The sequence below is a fragment of the Bufo bufo genome, chromosome 3 (assembly GCF_905171765.1).
Source record: "Bufo bufo chromosome 3, aBufBuf1.1, whole genome shotgun sequence".
Classification (NCBI taxonomy): Eukaryota; Metazoa; Chordata; class Amphibia; order Anura; family Bufonidae; genus Bufo; species Bufo bufo.
The window spans coordinates 633,305,096-633,322,208 of record NC_053391.1 but is presented as its reverse complement, the minus strand read 5'-3'; the positions used below and the strand labels follow the sequence as shown (position 1 = coordinate 633,322,208).

General features: G+C 43.3%; 1 protein-coding gene across 1 annotated transcript in view; it reads right to left on the bottom strand.

Annotated features, from left to right (window-relative positions):
- Positions 1-873: 873 nt before the first annotated feature.
- Positions 874-17,113, bottom strand: part of UBL3 (ubiquitin like 3) — a 115,841-nt gene continuing 99,601 nt past the window's right edge. The window contains exons 3-5 of the mRNA XM_040426166.1: positions 15,430-15,516; positions 13,389-13,466; positions 874-2,777 (exon numbers count right to left, since the gene is read on the bottom strand). Coding sequence (XP_040282100.1) covers positions 2,725-2,777; positions 13,389-13,466; positions 15,430-15,516 — 218 coding nt within the window. The 3' untranslated portion in view covers positions 874-2,724. The remainder of the gene's footprint in view (positions 2,778-13,388; positions 13,467-15,429; positions 15,517-17,113) is intronic.

Genomic DNA, 17,113 nt, shown 5'->3' with positions numbered 1-17,113 from the left:
CTTGGTGGTCGGCTTGTAAGACCACCGTCTACCTACGTCAACCCCGTAGGGATAGTATACAGTACTAGGTGGGTGGGCTGTTAATATTGAATGTGTGTATCATATAGTTAGTTTATGGGTGGAATTGGGAACGTGTAGTGTAGATGAGTACTGTATAATTAGTGCTGTAATGTTAGTGTATTGCGTAGTGTATTGTTAATAAATACTGTTATATTTGTATCTGTGTAACGTGTAATTATTGGCGATAGTTAGTTAGTAAGGCGCATGCAGCTAGCATAGTGATTAGTGTAAGGCATAGCAAAGGTATTGTTATTAGTATATAAAGGTATAAATAGGCGGAGTTATCAATAGACGGTTCCTCCTATTTATGAATATTAATTACCGATATTTGCATAAATATTGGTGATTAATATTCCCCCTTTACAGTCCCTAATAATCTTTTATGTAATATACTTGATTAATGCATTTTGAATAGAGATATCCTTCCCCAAAGCGCACCTTTCCCTGTGTGCTTAAAATCAACTTTTCTGTACACCATTCTCAGCGGTGTAGAGATGACAGGTATGAATGGGGCTGCAGTGAGTACGGGCAGGAGTGCACATTGATGCTCCTGCCTGTGCCCCCCCCCTCCGCGAGGTTTACTAAATGCTGGCATAGTACAGGTGTACCCTGTACCCACGTGCTATGCCAGGATTATCTGAGTGGAGCGGCTCCTGCCTGCTTCGCTAAGCTAAAAGCTTACTTATTAATTATGCATTCATCTCCTCCACACTTAACCATATGTAATATTTACATTTCAAACCATCATTTCTGAATGATATTTCAATTCCAAATCGTTTCCACAGCAAAAACAGATTTGTTTGCACCTCAAAGTCAGAGCCAGACGTCACAACATTGTGACAATTTACTTTATTATATAGCTATACAGGAAAATCTCATACAGTTCACTATCAATGGGATTACAAAAGTAATCAGTGGGATTAATTTGCAGAAACAAAAAAAAAATAATTTGCATTGATTTCAATTTTCATATTTTTTTTCCAGTTTTTATCAAAAAAAAATTCAAAGCAATTACAGTCCCAATCAGAACCACCAGACAACCAACAAAATAAAAATGCACTACAATATTATTTTATTTTGTTACAGAATAATCTATATCAGTACAGGTTGCAGAAAGAAAAAAAAAAATTAGTGCTATATACAAAGTGTTAGCTTTTTGTCTTTATATATTTTTTTTAACCGTTCTTTACAAATTTGGATCAGAATGAATGATTTTAAGACCAAATGCCTACAAAGCACTGAGTCGGGGGAAATGAACAAAATCATCTGATTAAAATGAGGCCGAAGAAGAAATAAATCCACGGAGTATCTGAGTATTGTACATAGAGCGCCAGGTCAACCCGCGACTTTGTGTGTTCCAAAGGCAAAAGCGACGTCTAGTAATATTGTCCTATGACACTACGCCAATCTATGGTTAGATTCTATAATAATGCATTTTATATCTTTTATTTTTTTAATTAAATATATCCTACACATATTTGTAATTTTCAACCAGGAAGACTTTCCTCCCTAGTGGAAAAAATATATAAAAAAAATGTTTATATATCTTTACAGTTTATTATTTTTTTTTAAATGAACTATAGCGTCATGCTTTAGTGCTGTGCAAATTCATTATAGCATGTCTTAAATTATCCGCTGTGAAATGACAAAAATGGCGTCTTGGCTTTCTCGTCGGAATCTGAATATCCTCGCAAGCACTAGTATAAATGCAAATTACATAAAGAAATAAAAAATAAAAAGGAATAAAACTAGTACTATAGTTGAGAGCTGTTGTCTTCGGGGAGCCGCTTACCGGTTTAGGCATGAGATCGGGCGGCAGGTTACGGATGAGTATTTTTGTAATTTTCTCACGTCGGATATTAAAACATTGATTGATTAATAAATGACATCTGCTACTATCTCTGCACGATAAGAAGAAAGGCTTATGGACTACAGGAAAATTAACCCTCCCACATTAAGGCTAGGAAAGGCACTCCTCTCGTATGCTTGGTATGAGCATGCATGCAACGGTATGCGCGAGATAAGAGTGCACCAATTGTACATACGCAACGACTCTCCAGAGCCCCCTGCAGAGTGCTTTCAGGCACGTTTTAGCTTTGTTCATCGCCGTATGGTCGAATCTCCTGGGACTACCTTGTGCCGCCACAGGCGGTCATTGCATTAGGCAGGAGTCGCTTTCTCTAATACTGTCGATTTCCGTCGGCTTCCAGTGTCGAGCGCGTCTTGTCGGTGGTTGTATCAAGTATGGCTACAGCTATCAGTTGTCGAGGTCGGCGACCAGATGGTAGTGCAACCTGCATAGAGACAGCCTGGAATCTGCGATCTGTATGCTGCAGCATGAACGAGTATTGTTGTAGAAGAGAACATATTGAATTTTTTATTTTTTAACCCCTGGAGACTTAATGCATTAAAAATGGATATACTATAACATACTACAAAGTTACTCTGCAAGATAAACAAAAATAAAGGGCAAATCAGTATGAGAATGTCCTCCGTCTCTTGCCATGAAGAGAAATCTATGAGAGTGTCCATGTAATATATCACTTCTGTGGAGATTATGACAGGGTGTTGATCTAAGGTTCTCTGAAGCAATGGGTCTCCTCTATTCCAGCAGCATGATAGACAAGTACTATATTACATCACACTTTGCAGACACGTCGCCATTTACAGAATTACACAGCAATTGCTCTCTCCGGTCTTCTCGCGGTTCCTTTGACCTGGAAGGGAAAGGAAAACATGTGTCGTCAATGTCGGGGTGAAACAGAGGGACATATAGAGCATCAATATAGACAGAACATCCTCATGAATGCTTGTCAAGAGACTCCATGGCAAGATGCAGGATGAACAGCAACATCACCAGCTTTAGGATCAAATTAAATTCACTACCAGGGGACATACGAGCTTTGGGCACAGGCCAGAAAATGGCAAATATATCACTAGGAACGGACGATGAAGAAAGCACTGTTCTCCTTGAGCTAGGTAATACAATAGCATACAGTATGCTCTTAAAGAGGACCTTTCATCTGTTTAGCCCTAGTCTAATTAGTGTCTTACCTTATAAGGCGGCCTCCAATGATGTCATCGCACTTTATTTTTTTCCAAAAGCTCATTCTCCCTGGCTATGATTGGATGCGCTCACAGCGAGGGAGAAGAGAACCGATCCAGTCTCCGCCTAGTATAACCAAGTCAGCTAATTATAATATAAGGCGCCGAAATCAACGGGGGACAACAGCGGACGAACGCTGTTGGAAAAAAAAAAAAAAAAAAATGTGCGATGACATCAGTGGGTGCCGTCCTATAAAGGTAAGACCCTAATTAGACTAGGGCTAAACAGATGAAAGGTCCTCTTTAAGCTCCCTCTAGTGGTGGCAGGAGGCAACCAGAATTTTATAATTTAAAGGAGTTCTCTGAGACTTACTTTCTGATAACCTATCCTTGAGAAAACAGCTGATTGTAGAGGGGTGCCAGGTGTCAGATCTCCGCTGAAGACCTAACTGACGTACCAGAAAAGCCCCTCTCCTGACATCTTTGTTTTAGTAAACACTTTTGTTCCTCATAAAATAACAATTCTCCACATCTTTCCTTATAACTCTGCATTGTGACATTTCTGTTATTCCTCCTAGATTTTTTTTAATAAATTGACCATTGAGAGTCACCAGTGTGAGACCCTGACACTGTACAATCAGCGCTGACAATCTCAGACTGTACACATAGCCTTTGGACAAGGGGAGTGCTGACACCCAGTTGTAAATTTCTTCCAATATTTCCAGAAGGAATAACAGAGGAATGCTGAATTCTAAGAATAGATGCTCCAGAATTCCTAATCCATGGAAAATACAAGTAATTACCAAAACAAACATATCTGGAGAGGTGACTGTTCCTCTTTAACCCCTTGCCGCATAATGCCATACATGTACGACATTAGCGTTCAGGGGATGTATGGAGCAGGGCTGACATGCTAAGCTCCATATGCAGGTGCTGGCTGTATAATAAAGCAGACACCTGGCGGCAAATGATACAAATGAGAGATAACAGGCATCACCACGGTTACACATTTCAGTTTATTGGAAAATACCTATTGTGAATCAGACATTTGCTTAAATGGTCACTAACCTTTCACCCAACATTAGCATAAAATCAATACTACAGAAGAATAAAAGAAACTGTGTAATATATCTTATCAGAGAAAAATGCCTCTTTCTTCCACTTGTCAGCCAAACTGCAAGAGTCAAGTCATATAATGCCAGATACAGTGTTGTTCCTCATGTATACCTGCAACAGCTTATCCAGAAGGCATCTCAATGTCTAGGTACACTTTAAAGGCTATGTACACCTTTGGGGCAGATATTTTTTATTTTATTACTGCATTGTACTTATTTTGAGCTAAAAATCATTTTTTCAATTGGTCTTCATTCAAAATATGGAATCCTTTTTTGTGTACAGAGCTGACATGCTGTAAAAGCAGCCTGTGGATTTTCTGTCTTTTCCATCATCTGAGGAGCAGACAGACTCCTTATCTTTGCTCTCTGTCATTATAAACACTCATTATAGCTCAGTTCTTATCTTACTGATAAGAATGTGGCTTAAATATGTGTTTATGACCTCTTAGTAGTTTAGAGAAGTTTTTTTTTTAGATGACACAAAAGGAAAGTACAAGTCACACAGCTAGAAAAACAGTTAAAAGGGGTTGTCCGGGTTCAGACATACCCATAATTTCACCCCGGCAGCCCCTCTGACTTGAGCATCAGAGCAGTTCATGCTCCGATGCTCTACTTTGCCCTGCGCTAGATCGCGCAGGGCAAGGGCTCTTTTGCTTACAATCACACACTGCCGGGTGGAAGCTTCTGCCCGGCAGTGGGTTCGGTGACGTCACCGGCTGTGATGGGCGTGCTTTAGCGCTGCCCTAGTCGTTTTACTTGCTAGGGCAGCGCTGAAGCCCGCCCATTAGTGCCGGTGACGTCACCGGGCTTCCTGGCAGCCCCGGTTCTCTAAAAAATGCCTTTGCCCAGCGCAATTTAGCGCAGGGCAAAGGGGAGCATCGGAGCATGAACTGCTCTGATGCTAAAGTCAGGGGGGCTGCCTGGGTGAAAATGAGGATATGTCCGGGTTCATCTGTGAACCCGGACAACCCCTTTAAACCTTTGAGACAGAACAGCTCAATAATTAAAATAAAGGCCAATTGAAAATATGATTTGTAGCCAAAAAGGAGTAAAATGCAATCATTAACAAAAATTGCCACCAAAGTGTACATAGCCTTTAAATCCTACCACCGACAGACTACATGCTTCTTGCCTATACAGGGAGTGCAGAATTATTAGGCAAGTTGTATTTTTGAGGATTAATTTTATTATTGAACAGCAACCATGTTCTCAATGAACCCAAAAAACTCATTAATATCAAAGCTGAATATTTTTGGAAGTAGTTTTTAGTTTGTTTTTAGTTTTAGCTATTTTAGGGGGATATCTGTGTGTGCAGGTGACTATTACTGTGCATAATTATTAGGCAACTTAACAAAAAACAAATATATACCCATTTCAATTATTTATTTTTACCAGTGAAACCAATATAACATCTCAACATTCACAAATATACATTTCTGACATTCAAAAACAAAACAAAAACAAATCAGTGACCAATATAGCCACCTTTCTTTGCAAGGACACTCAAAAGCCTGCCATACATGGATTCTGTCAGTGTTTTGATCTGTTCACCATCAACATTGCGTGCAGCAGCAACCACAGCCTCCCAGACACTGTTCAGAGAGGTGTACTGTTTTCCCTCCTTGTAAATCTCACATTTGATGATGGACCACAGGTTCTCAATGGGGTTCAGATCAGGTGAACAAGGAGGCCATGTCATTAGATTTTCTTCTTTTATACCCTTTCTTGCCAGCCACGCTGTGGAGTACTTGGACGCTTGTGATGGAGCATTGTCCTGCATGAAAATCATGTTTTTCTTGAAGGATGCAGACTTCTTCCTGTACCACTGCTTGAAGAAGGTGTCTTCCAGAAACTGGCAGTAGGACTGGGAGTTGAGCTTGACTCCATCCTCAACCCGAAAAGGCCCTACAAACTCATCTTTGATGATACCAGCCCAAACCAGTACTCCACCTCCACCTTGCTGGCGTCTGAGTCGGACTGGAGCTCTCTGCCCTTTACCAATCCAGCCACGGGCCCATCCATCTGGCCCATCAAGACTCACTCTCATTTCATTAGTCCATAAAACCTTAGAAAAATCAGTCTTGAGATATTTCTTGGCCCAGTCTTGACGTTTCAGCTTGTGTGTCTTGTTCAGTGGTGGTCGTCTTTCAGCCTTTCTTACCTTGGCCATGTCTCTGAGTATTGCACACCTTGTGCTTTTGGGCACTCCAGTGATGTTGCAGCTCTGAAATATGGCCAAACTGGTGGCAAGTGGCATCTTGGCAGCTGCACGCTTGACTTTTCTCAGTTCATGGGCAGTTATTTTGCGCCTTGGTTTTTCCACACGCTTCTTGCGACCCTGTTGACTATTTTGAATGAAACGCTTGATTGTTCGATGATCACGCTTCAGAAGCTTTGCAATTTTAAGAGTGCTGCATCCCTCTGCAAGATATCTCACTATTTTTGACTTTTCTGAGCCTGTCAAGTCCTTCTTTTGACCCATTTTGCCAAAGGAAAGGAAGTTGCCTAATAATTATGCACACCTAATATAGGGTGTTGATATCATTAGACCACACCCCTTCTCATTACAGAGATGCACATCACCTAATATGCTTAATTGGTAGTAGGCTTTCGAGCCTATACAGCGTGGAGTAAGACAACATGCATAAAGAGGATGATGTGGTCAAAATACTCATTTGCCTAATAATTCTGCACGCAGTGTAGAGCAACGGCCACAAATAGTCAAAGTGGACCTATGTCTAGACAAGCTGCTCTATTGTCACACAGCTTTTAAAGAAGACCTGTCAATGCTCCTGACTTGTTTATTTTAGAAAATAATCATATTCCCCATAGTATAACAATTCTGCAGCATCTCTTCTTATAACCGTGTATTTTATGTTGTGCCATTTCAGTAATTCCTACTAGAAATGTATGACTAAATTTACAACTGAGTGTTCCCAGCTGTGGGTGCATCCCTACACTCTGATGCCGTCCACTCACTGCCAAACTGTGTAAGAGATAGACCCCTGACTGGTAGAATAGTCACGCCTAGCTGTCTATTATTTATAAATTCCTAGGAGGAGTAACAGAGGATCAGCCCAATGCAGATCTATAGGGAAAAAAATGCTCCACAGTTGTTATTTTATACAGATTCCCATCTTGGAGCTATATTAGAAAACTGCAGTATTTGCCAGTCCCTAATATACAAGCAGTCGAATATACAGCTCTGAGGAACTTGCCTCTCCGTCACCTGTCAGCATCTCTTAAGATCTAGAAAATAATGTTACTAAGACTTTATAAAAACCTGAGAAAAGAGTAAAGAGTGGTGATTGTGGCAGTTCATTTGGCCATGTGAGCGCCTGTCACCGCTCCGTGAAGGGGCTGCCCTTTCTGCAAAATGCCTTGTTAAAGTTCAGCAAGTAAATTAGACACTACTCGCAGGGAATCGTGCCGGCAACTTGATGCTGGGGAAATGTCAAGTTACTTATCAGTCTAAAATGTTAACTACAAATGAATATTAAATATTAGAAATTAGCAAATAAATGAGAAATAATGAAGCGGAAAATGAGGCTCATGTGTTGCATGGAGAGAAGGCTGGAGGCGCCATGATGAGAACAAAAATCACACTCATGTAACTGTCTCACTGGCCCCGGCAGAGAACTGTCACAGATCTGGATCCATGTCTTTAGTCATAGATTTGTGTGAAGGGGGAGATGCACCGGGACCACTTAAAGGGGTATTCCCATCTGAGACAATGGGGGCATATCGCCAGGATATGTCCCTATTGTCTGATAGGTGCAGGTCCCACCTCTATATCAAGAATGGAGTGAGGAGAGTGGTGGCTGGAGGCCCCCCGGGTCTGGCCACCAACAAGCGCTCTCCCCAAAGCAGTGAATGGGAGCACACCGCACTCATTCATTTCTATGGGGCCGACGAGAATAGCCGAGGGCAGCTGTGCATGCGCAGTGCGCCCTCCACAACTTTCGGGGCTCCGTTCTTGATATAGGTGCATGTCTCAGAGGTGGGACTCGCACCTATAAGATAATAGGGGCAAATCCTAGGAAAACCCCTTTAACCCTTAAAATAGCTCTAGGTCTAAAGTCCGCACCATACTAGAGATGTGACATAGGAAGGGTGGTGGGCGTTAAACAGCAAAGTGGTACTCACTACTAAAGGTTAGTAATCCTGGTTGAGGGACACCTAAATATGTGCAATCTATGCCAGATAGTGCCCCGCTACCTTGTGATAACATTTATGTAGAGCTCATAGTGATACGCCTGTCGCCAACAGTCCCATCTAAATGAGAGCTTTCTGCAGCCAGACATTGACCTTCAGCTCATAATTACAAATACATCAGCCAAGTCTCGCTGCGAAGATTTCAAGCCGTGTTCTCATATTATTTTATTCCTCATCCCGAGGTTGCAATAACGCCTGTACAAGCATCACAGACACCTGCTGTCACGGTCTCTCCTGTGACAGGGGTCAGAAGATCTAAGAGACTGGCTGCACGTGATCTGACAGCCTCTCTGGTTTCACTTGCTTCTGTGTTGTTGTTGGGTATGATCACACCTCTGGTCTCAGGTGTAGCTTAAGTGGTCATTCCGAACTCCTCTATTTAGTCTGGCCTTACCCATCATGCTATGCGGTTGATAGGTACTTTCAGGTTGTGAAGAGCTGGTGTCTGGTTCTCCTCTAAGTTTCTGCTCGTCTGCATACCTTGGAGTTAAGTATCTTTTTCCTTATTTCTTGTTAGTGGTTTTCCCCTACCTTTTGGTATTAGGCCTGAGGGAGTCTCCTGTTCCTTCAGCTGGGAAGGAACAGGTTATCCATTGTCCTGACACTATTTCCAGGGACCTTTAGGGTCAGATAGGGCCCTAGGTTCCAGCGTATGAACATTTCTGCCATCAAGGTCTGTTCATACTTATAGTAGTCAGGGCTCAGTTTAGGGATTCACTAGGTGGTGACCTTTTCCCCTTTCCCTACTTTCCAGGCCTAGTACCTTTTCCCTTCCCTCTTGTGGTCGGTGTGGAGTTATCTTCCCACATTGTGCCATGACACCTGCACAGGAAATTTTAAACTTTTTACAAAAAGTCTCATGCGTATTACTACACACGAGACGGTGTTTGGTCTGGAGCGCTGTATCAGGGCGCTGTATCTTTGATCTGGATCCGGCGCGGGCAGTATGAACTGAAAAAGCCTCACAGCGCTGTAGATCACAAGACTGGCTCCTGCTGTAACAGCTGGCCTTAGAGTTAACTGTGCTGCCTGCTGCTTAACTCCCTAGATACCATGGTCAACACCGACAGCAGCATCTAGGCCAGGCATCCTCAAACTGCGGCCCTACAGCTGTTGCAAAACTACAAATCCCACAATGCTCTGCTTTAGGCTGATACCTGTACGCTGTTCGGGCAACAGCTGGAGGGCCGCAGTTTGAGGATGCTTGATCTAGGCAATTGGAAAGACAGGGCTCCCTCTGCCACCATCGGACTGACATGATTGTATGTCTATTAGACTGTACAACAGACTGTCACTGGAACAGGGAGGCTATAATGCACTGGTATACAAGGTACATAACTGCATTGTAGAAGCAATGTTCCCTAGTGAGAGAGAAAAAAAAAATAACTTTTTTTATGTTAAAAAACACACACACACTATCACATGGTGCTTATCGGAAACCATATCATAAAGAGAACGTTATTTAATCCTCTCCGTGAACAGTGTACAAAAAAAAGGCAAAATGTACAGTTGTTTTTTTCCTATACACCCCCACCCACAAAAATAATAAAGTTTAATCTATAAGTCCTATGTACTCCCCCCCCCCCAAAAAAAAAAAATAGTAAACAAAAGTAGTAAACAAAAAACACATAAAACTATATGTATTGGTATCACAATAATCATACTGACCCATAGAATAACAGTAACATGCTAGCTCTGCCACACAATGAACATTGGCACATGCTAGTTATGCCGCACAGTGATTATGATAAATTTAAATTGCAAAAAACAATGGCAGAACAGTTTTTGCCCCCATTACCACCAAGTGGTGTCCCCAAAAAAATTTAATTGGCCACGCAAAAAAACCAATCCCTCATACGGCTACCTCTGCCATCATCCTGAATACTCACCAATGCTCCCCAGATACTGAGCTTATGAGCTTTGCTTAATGAGCATCTGTCAGCAGATTTGTGCCTATGACACTGGCTGACCTGTTACATGTGCACTTGGCAGCTGAAGGCATCTGTGTTGGTCCCATGTTCATATGTGCCCGCATTGTGGGGAAAGGTAATATCTTAATATATGCAAATGAGCCTCTAGGAGCAACGGGGGTGTTGTCATTACACCTAAAAACTCTGCTCTCTCTGCAACTGCCGCGTCATCTGCACTTTAATTAACAGAGCCAGGCAGTGAAAATGGGATCACACCTGGAGCTGACTTCTCCTAAAGTCAATCAAAGTGGAGTGGGCATGGCATGCAGAGAGAGCAAAGCCTCTAGGTGTAATGACAACGCCCCCGTTGCTCCTAGAGGCTCATTTTTATAAAACAATTTTTTTTTAGCAATGCGGGCACATAGGAATATGGGACCAACACAGATGCCTTCAGCCGCCAAGCGCACATGTAACAGGTCAGCCAGTGTCAAACGCTGTAAAACAACAAAAGCAATAATACTCCTCTTACCACTCTCAACACTTGCGTGCTGAAGCTTCCTTGGTTCTCCACAGGACTCGGCAATGAAGCGCCTACATGACACGACTGCTGCAGGCCCTCCCTGGTTGCAGTGGTGACCTCAGTGGTATCAACACCTCATTGCTGGACCAGGAAGAACAGAGTCCAACGGGGGAGCAGGAAAACGTAGGCATCAGAATGGCAAGGTGAGCATTACTCTGGTATTTTACACACATGTAACAGGTTTTAAAAATGTTAATGGGGTCAGACAACCTCTTTAAAAGGGTTATACCCATCTTAGACAATCCACAGGAAATGCCCTAAATGTCTAATAGGTGCAGGTCTCAGAGGCAGGGTCCCCGGATTCCCCAATAATGGAGAAGTGGCCATGAAAATAGAGTAAGCGTGCTAGGATATTTCTGGAACTCATCTCAGTATGATTGAAACAAGCTGTTGCATCTCCTGACATCATAACCTTATGGGAAATTACAGGCCATGGAAGCCAAAATCAGAAACCCTTTGATTTCATAGATCCTTTTACATAACAGGCATTGGTGGGATCCAGGAGCGCAGACCCTCAAAGATCACTAGAAGATCACTTTGCAGATCTCAACATCTCCAAACTAATGTTGGCGGAGTTGGGACTGCGTGAATCTGGCCATGGAGAAGTTTTGTACATTCTCCCACCACTGATCAGTGCCTTACAGGACACTGATGGTCTTTCATTTAGGCATGTGACAACTGTCCTCCCATGCTGAGCCGCCCCGGTTTGGATGGTCAATGCAATGTCCCATTTAGTAGGCAGCCTGAAGTTTCCCCTCGGGCTCCTCTCCAGCGTCCTGTGATGTGATCCAGCCTTTGTTAGGGAGATGTGATACATAAGATATGCTGACAATAGCCTAGTGTAGTACTATAGTAAAGCCATTGTCCACCACTGGAGTGCCAGGCCGTGCTAAGAATTATTGCTCTCATTACAATCTGACCATCTCCTGGCTGCACTTCTCATCACATACCTGAAGTTACTCAAAATTGTAATCCTAGCCTATAATGCAAACCTGGAATCTGGATACGCAGGTTCTAGGTGGCTTCACACCAGATTAAAGGATTAGGTCGAGGACTACGCAGGTAATAAGCAGCAAGCCCAGTACACAGAGGAAGCTACATAAAACACTGCGACTGGGGCAATGATTCATTACTAGTATTACTAGTAGTATCAGCCGCTTAATGTCAAAAGTAGGTGGTTACAGGGTTAAACCCTTCAAATCGGGGCAATTATAAGATACCCTAATAAAAATAAACTAGCGCATGCAAATACACTCCCCCTAAGGCGACTTAGGGTGAGTGGGTCCAGATTCAGTGCGGGCCCTATGCGTTCACGTCACGCATTGCACCCGCGTGGAAAACTCGCTCATGTGAAAGGGGCCTAAGGGTCCCTAAGGGTGCAACCTGGGGCCAAAATGAAGTCTGCACTAGTACAGGCAATGCCGCACATCTTACCAGAGTCTATTGGCATCTGCCTGGCACAGATAACTCTCAGCATACACAAGGCAGAATGTGTCATCTACATGTAGTGCCTAACCAGAGGCATAACTCAAAGCTCGTGGGCCCCTATGCATTATCTGCAAAAGTTTCCTTTATCATATGCTATTTAAAATACTAGCATCTTTTCCGCCAGTGGGTCCACTCCGCTCCTTCAGACACCAAAGCCCACTGAGACCTCAATATCTGTATGGCCTATGATTACGCCCCTGTGCCCAGTATTTAAAGGCTACAGACACTGTCGGGATAATTTTTTAATGATTGCATTTTACAAATTTTAGGCTGAAAAATATTTTTTTTTTTAATCGGTCTTTATTAAAAATGTTAAGCTGTTTCTGAGTTACAAGGGTTAAAAATCAGTCTGTTTGAAAGCTGTCACAGCCATGTGTAGCTTATATCTCTGATCTTCTGACCTCAAAGACTCAAACCGATAAGAATATGGCTTAATTAAGTGTTTACGGATAAGACCTACACATGAGCCATTAGGTGACAGGTAGTGTTGAGCGAACGTGTGGTTTCAAGTTCGGCGTACAAGGTTCGGGTTATTTAAGAATACAGTTATGGATTCCACTACCACAGACTATAAATTATGGTCCGTGGTAGCGGAATCTATAACAGAATTCTTAGAGAGCCCGAACCTTGTACGCCGAACTTGAAACCATAAGTTCCCTCAACACTAGTGACGGGATTCAAAGAAAACAGCCTGTGACAGCTCGCAAACAGACCGATTTTTAACCCTTGTATCTCAGAAGCGATTAAACATTCTGAATTTTTTGCTTAAAATGAGTAAAACACAATCATTAAATAGCCTGTAAGCATTCAGTAGCTTGGAATTATTGGGCGTCATATAGTGAAAACCACCAGTACACATCATGTGGAAAAGAAGAGTCTAGTAGAGATTGGTAATCCCAGTCTGTAATCTACCTGTAGGTAAATTGTGTTCTAGACCAAGCATGCGAACACCAGCCCCGCTGCAAAACCACTTACCTTGAGAATTTGGCTCTGGCAATGTCTCTCTGGCAACCAAGTGCATCACTGTTGTCTTGCCAAGGGGAAGTTTTAATGCTGTAGGAACAAAAAAGAAATGCATCGGCCTATGGTAGGGTAATATAATAATAATACATAGCGACAAAGCCGCAACCAAACACATGAAACGTGATCTGACAGTAACACCATAGACACAAAAGTGTGACCTGCGGGCAAATTCAACCTCAGCATTACAAACCCTGTGTACAGCAGCCTGCAATCTGTAAATGGGATGACTGTCCGTAGAGAACAGCCTCCGTCAGCAGCACATGAACGGAAAGCAGGCTGGATTATGGCATGGAGCTGGACTTGTAGATGGACAGCTCATCTATTATGTAGTGGACACGTGGAGGATATCACCTTTCAGTGTACATGAGGTGCCGTGCTCAACAACAGGTGACGCCAACTACAATGCAGAGACGAGAGACTTATTACCTCACCGGACAGATCAGATGAGGTAATATTAGTGTTTTAGATTTTAGGTCCTTTAATTTCACACAGAGCTACGCCCATAAACCACAACACTAAAACCAGTGCCTCAGTTCTCGAGGTTGATTTGATAGAAGCAGAAAAACAGGCAAGTGTATGGATCTTGTAGAGAGTGTTTCTCATATGTAGTGGTACCAAAAGGGGTCCAAGTAAGAACACCTGATGAACCGTCAACAGGGTCAAGCACGCCCAAGGCTCAGTGATGTCTGTGGGGAGTGAATTGTTCTCTTGATAGGTCTAGATAAAGGTGCCCACAGATGTATGTAATGTGTGATGCGCTAACTGACCCACTACAAGGGGTCTGTCTCTGGTCGCAGTGATGGTCTGGCGAGGAGGTTTGAATTGTTAAAAGTCCAAACAGAGAGGAAGTTAAAGAGCCGGGACAGGAAGTAGAATACATGGAGTAACCAGAAGTAAGGGCAAGCTATAGCACTGGTGCCTAGCAGCGCTGGGGTCCTAGGTTTGAATCCGACCAAGGACAACATCTGCATGGAGTTTGTATGTTCTCCCTGTGTTTGTGTGGGTTTACTCCGGGTACTCCGGTTTCTTCCCACACGCCAAAGACATACTGATAGGAATCTAGACTGTGAGCCCCATTGGGGAGAGTGTGATGCTAATGTGTTTAAAATGTTGCGGAATATAGTAGAGCTCTATAAGTGAGTATAATAAATAAATCTATGCCTGAAACGCGTAGGTTGTGTACTGTATCATTTGCCGTTTGGTTTGTTTTTACTGGATTAAATAAAGACTGCGTTTATCTGGAAAGTGGATGCTGGAATATACCTTCTTTTATTTCATTGGTCTGGGTCCCCAGACATTCCGTGCATCAAAATTTGATGGTAGGGTCCCTTTAAAATAATTTTCTGCTAACATCTTGGTGCCAGATGCCACTGGACACCTACAGAAGTCTTGTAGAATCTATACCTTGATGGAACAGAGCTATTTGGGTAGAATCAGGAGACCTACACAACATTAGGCACGCGGTTGTAATGTTGGCTGACGAGTCATAGTTCATAATTGCTATTACCTCCGTGGCCACAAGATGGCGACATTGCACTGTGAGAATCTATGGCGTGGAGTACGTTTTGTCAGGATGAAAGGAGAAACCCATCACCTTTGGTAATATCCCAATGAATTGTTTTCACCGCACAGAACAGAAGGCTGTGGACTGTATACAATGCAAAACCAAGCTGATTACATTTAGAAGTGGATATGTGCTTCAAAGGGTCTGAAGTATGTGTAATATGAGCGCTGCACAGGAAATCTGCTCTAGGAAACCACTGAAAGTAAAAGGCGTATATGTCTGGTCTGCGTTCACACAAGTGATATCTGCAGTGTTACATCACATCCAGTAGGGGGCCAGCACTGCACCAAATCCTCTTACATACGGTGTGATGCAATGTGGCCATGATGAGGCCTCTGGGAGGCTTCTCCTGAATGTTTCCGTGTTATCTCACGATAACGTCAGGGATCTGCTGGGTGGACAGTAGGACTGCTGGTGAAGCTTCAGTACCTCCTAAAGTCACATTGCCGTGGAGAAAACGCCCTTGATAAATGAGTCGGAGAATGCACGGACTGCTGACCTGCTCCTCTTCCCAATCTGAAAGATACAAGACACCGTGATCAAAATTTATACACAGACATAACTGGTAAGACAGACGACTTCTTGTGTTAATGGGATTGTCCGGCAGTGTAAGAAATGCTATAAAATAAAAACAGAACATTACTCACCTGTCAATCCCCAATGCTGCAGCAGTCCCCGCACAGTCACATGACTGCTGCCGCCAAGCACTGGCCTCTGCAATCTTATGAGGCGCATGCTAGCATCACCGCTAAGACAAGAGAATAACTGCACTTGTCATGTACAGGGACCTCCGGAGCATTGGTGCTGCAGCAAAGAGGATTTAAAGGGGTTGTTCCAGTTATATGGACAATAGAAATGAAGAAATGAAGAATAGATTCTCACCCGTTTCCTCCTCTGTTCCAGTCATCACCGTTGCTCTTTGTTTTTCTGGCTGCTGCGGTGATGTTCTGTGTACTGGCTGTAGCAGTGACTTGTGCACAGACCATCACCGCTGCAGCCAAGAAGATAACATCAGCAGCAGGAGGACCAGAGTGCAGCGATAATAGATTAGCGATGTTTGTCCCCCCCGCCCACCCAAAAGGCCTCTTTACCCTGGCTACATTTACAGCATGTGACAGCTGCAGCCAATCACTGGCCTCAGCGGCACCCCACTAAACTCTCGGGTAACTGTGTCGATTCCGGCACCACTGTACTGCAGCTCAGCTCCTATTCAGCTGGCGGCTGCTGTGAACAGCTGACAGATGGGGGTGCCGAATGTCAGACCACCACCCATCCGATATGGATGACCCATCCTGAGTACAGGTCATCAATATTTAAGTCCCAGAGAACCCCTTTAAGGTGCGAGGAGGTGGAGGACCTGTGAGCTGTTCTGGCGAGTATTTAGTTAATATCAGATTCCTTTTAAAATTATCGTGGAACAGTTTCTTATAAGTTTGCCTTGGGCTGTTCCTCTGTTATTCCTACTTAACATGTATGAATAAATTAACAACTGGGCGTTATCATTCCCCTCCATGGGGTGTGTGTTGGCATGCCCCACTAGCAAAGGAATTGGTAATACCCATACATTTCCAAAAGGAATAACAGAGGAACAGCGCAAGAAAGACTTCTAAGAAAGATTCTCCAGAACTGCTATCAAAAGGAATACAAGTATTCACTAAATCCCCAGCGCTAGCAGACCGCAACCGACCACACCGGTGCATAAATGCAGTTTCATTACGGAATTTAGCATGGAGAGACTTGGATGAAAAAGTGCAGCACTTATGATCTCACAGGCGAGCGCTGATTTATTTGTCACTTTCAACTCCGGGAATCAATGTCATGCAGTCCACAAAAGGAATTACTGACCCCACGTCGCACTGGAGGAATAAATACCGCATACACGACAATTATGGATGCTGCTCAGACCCCAGACGGTTTTTATTTCGCACCTGACCTCATCGGTGACATCAGCCATGCAATCACCGCCTGATACTCTGGTGCTCGATTCACTCTGTCTGAACCGTACAGAACGGCCAAGGTTAAATTATAACAGGGGAGGGGAGAAAAGAAAGTTCCTGCCATCTGCAAAAAGTACCGGAGAAGTCTGAAAATCAGACGCAGGTTGACGTCAGCC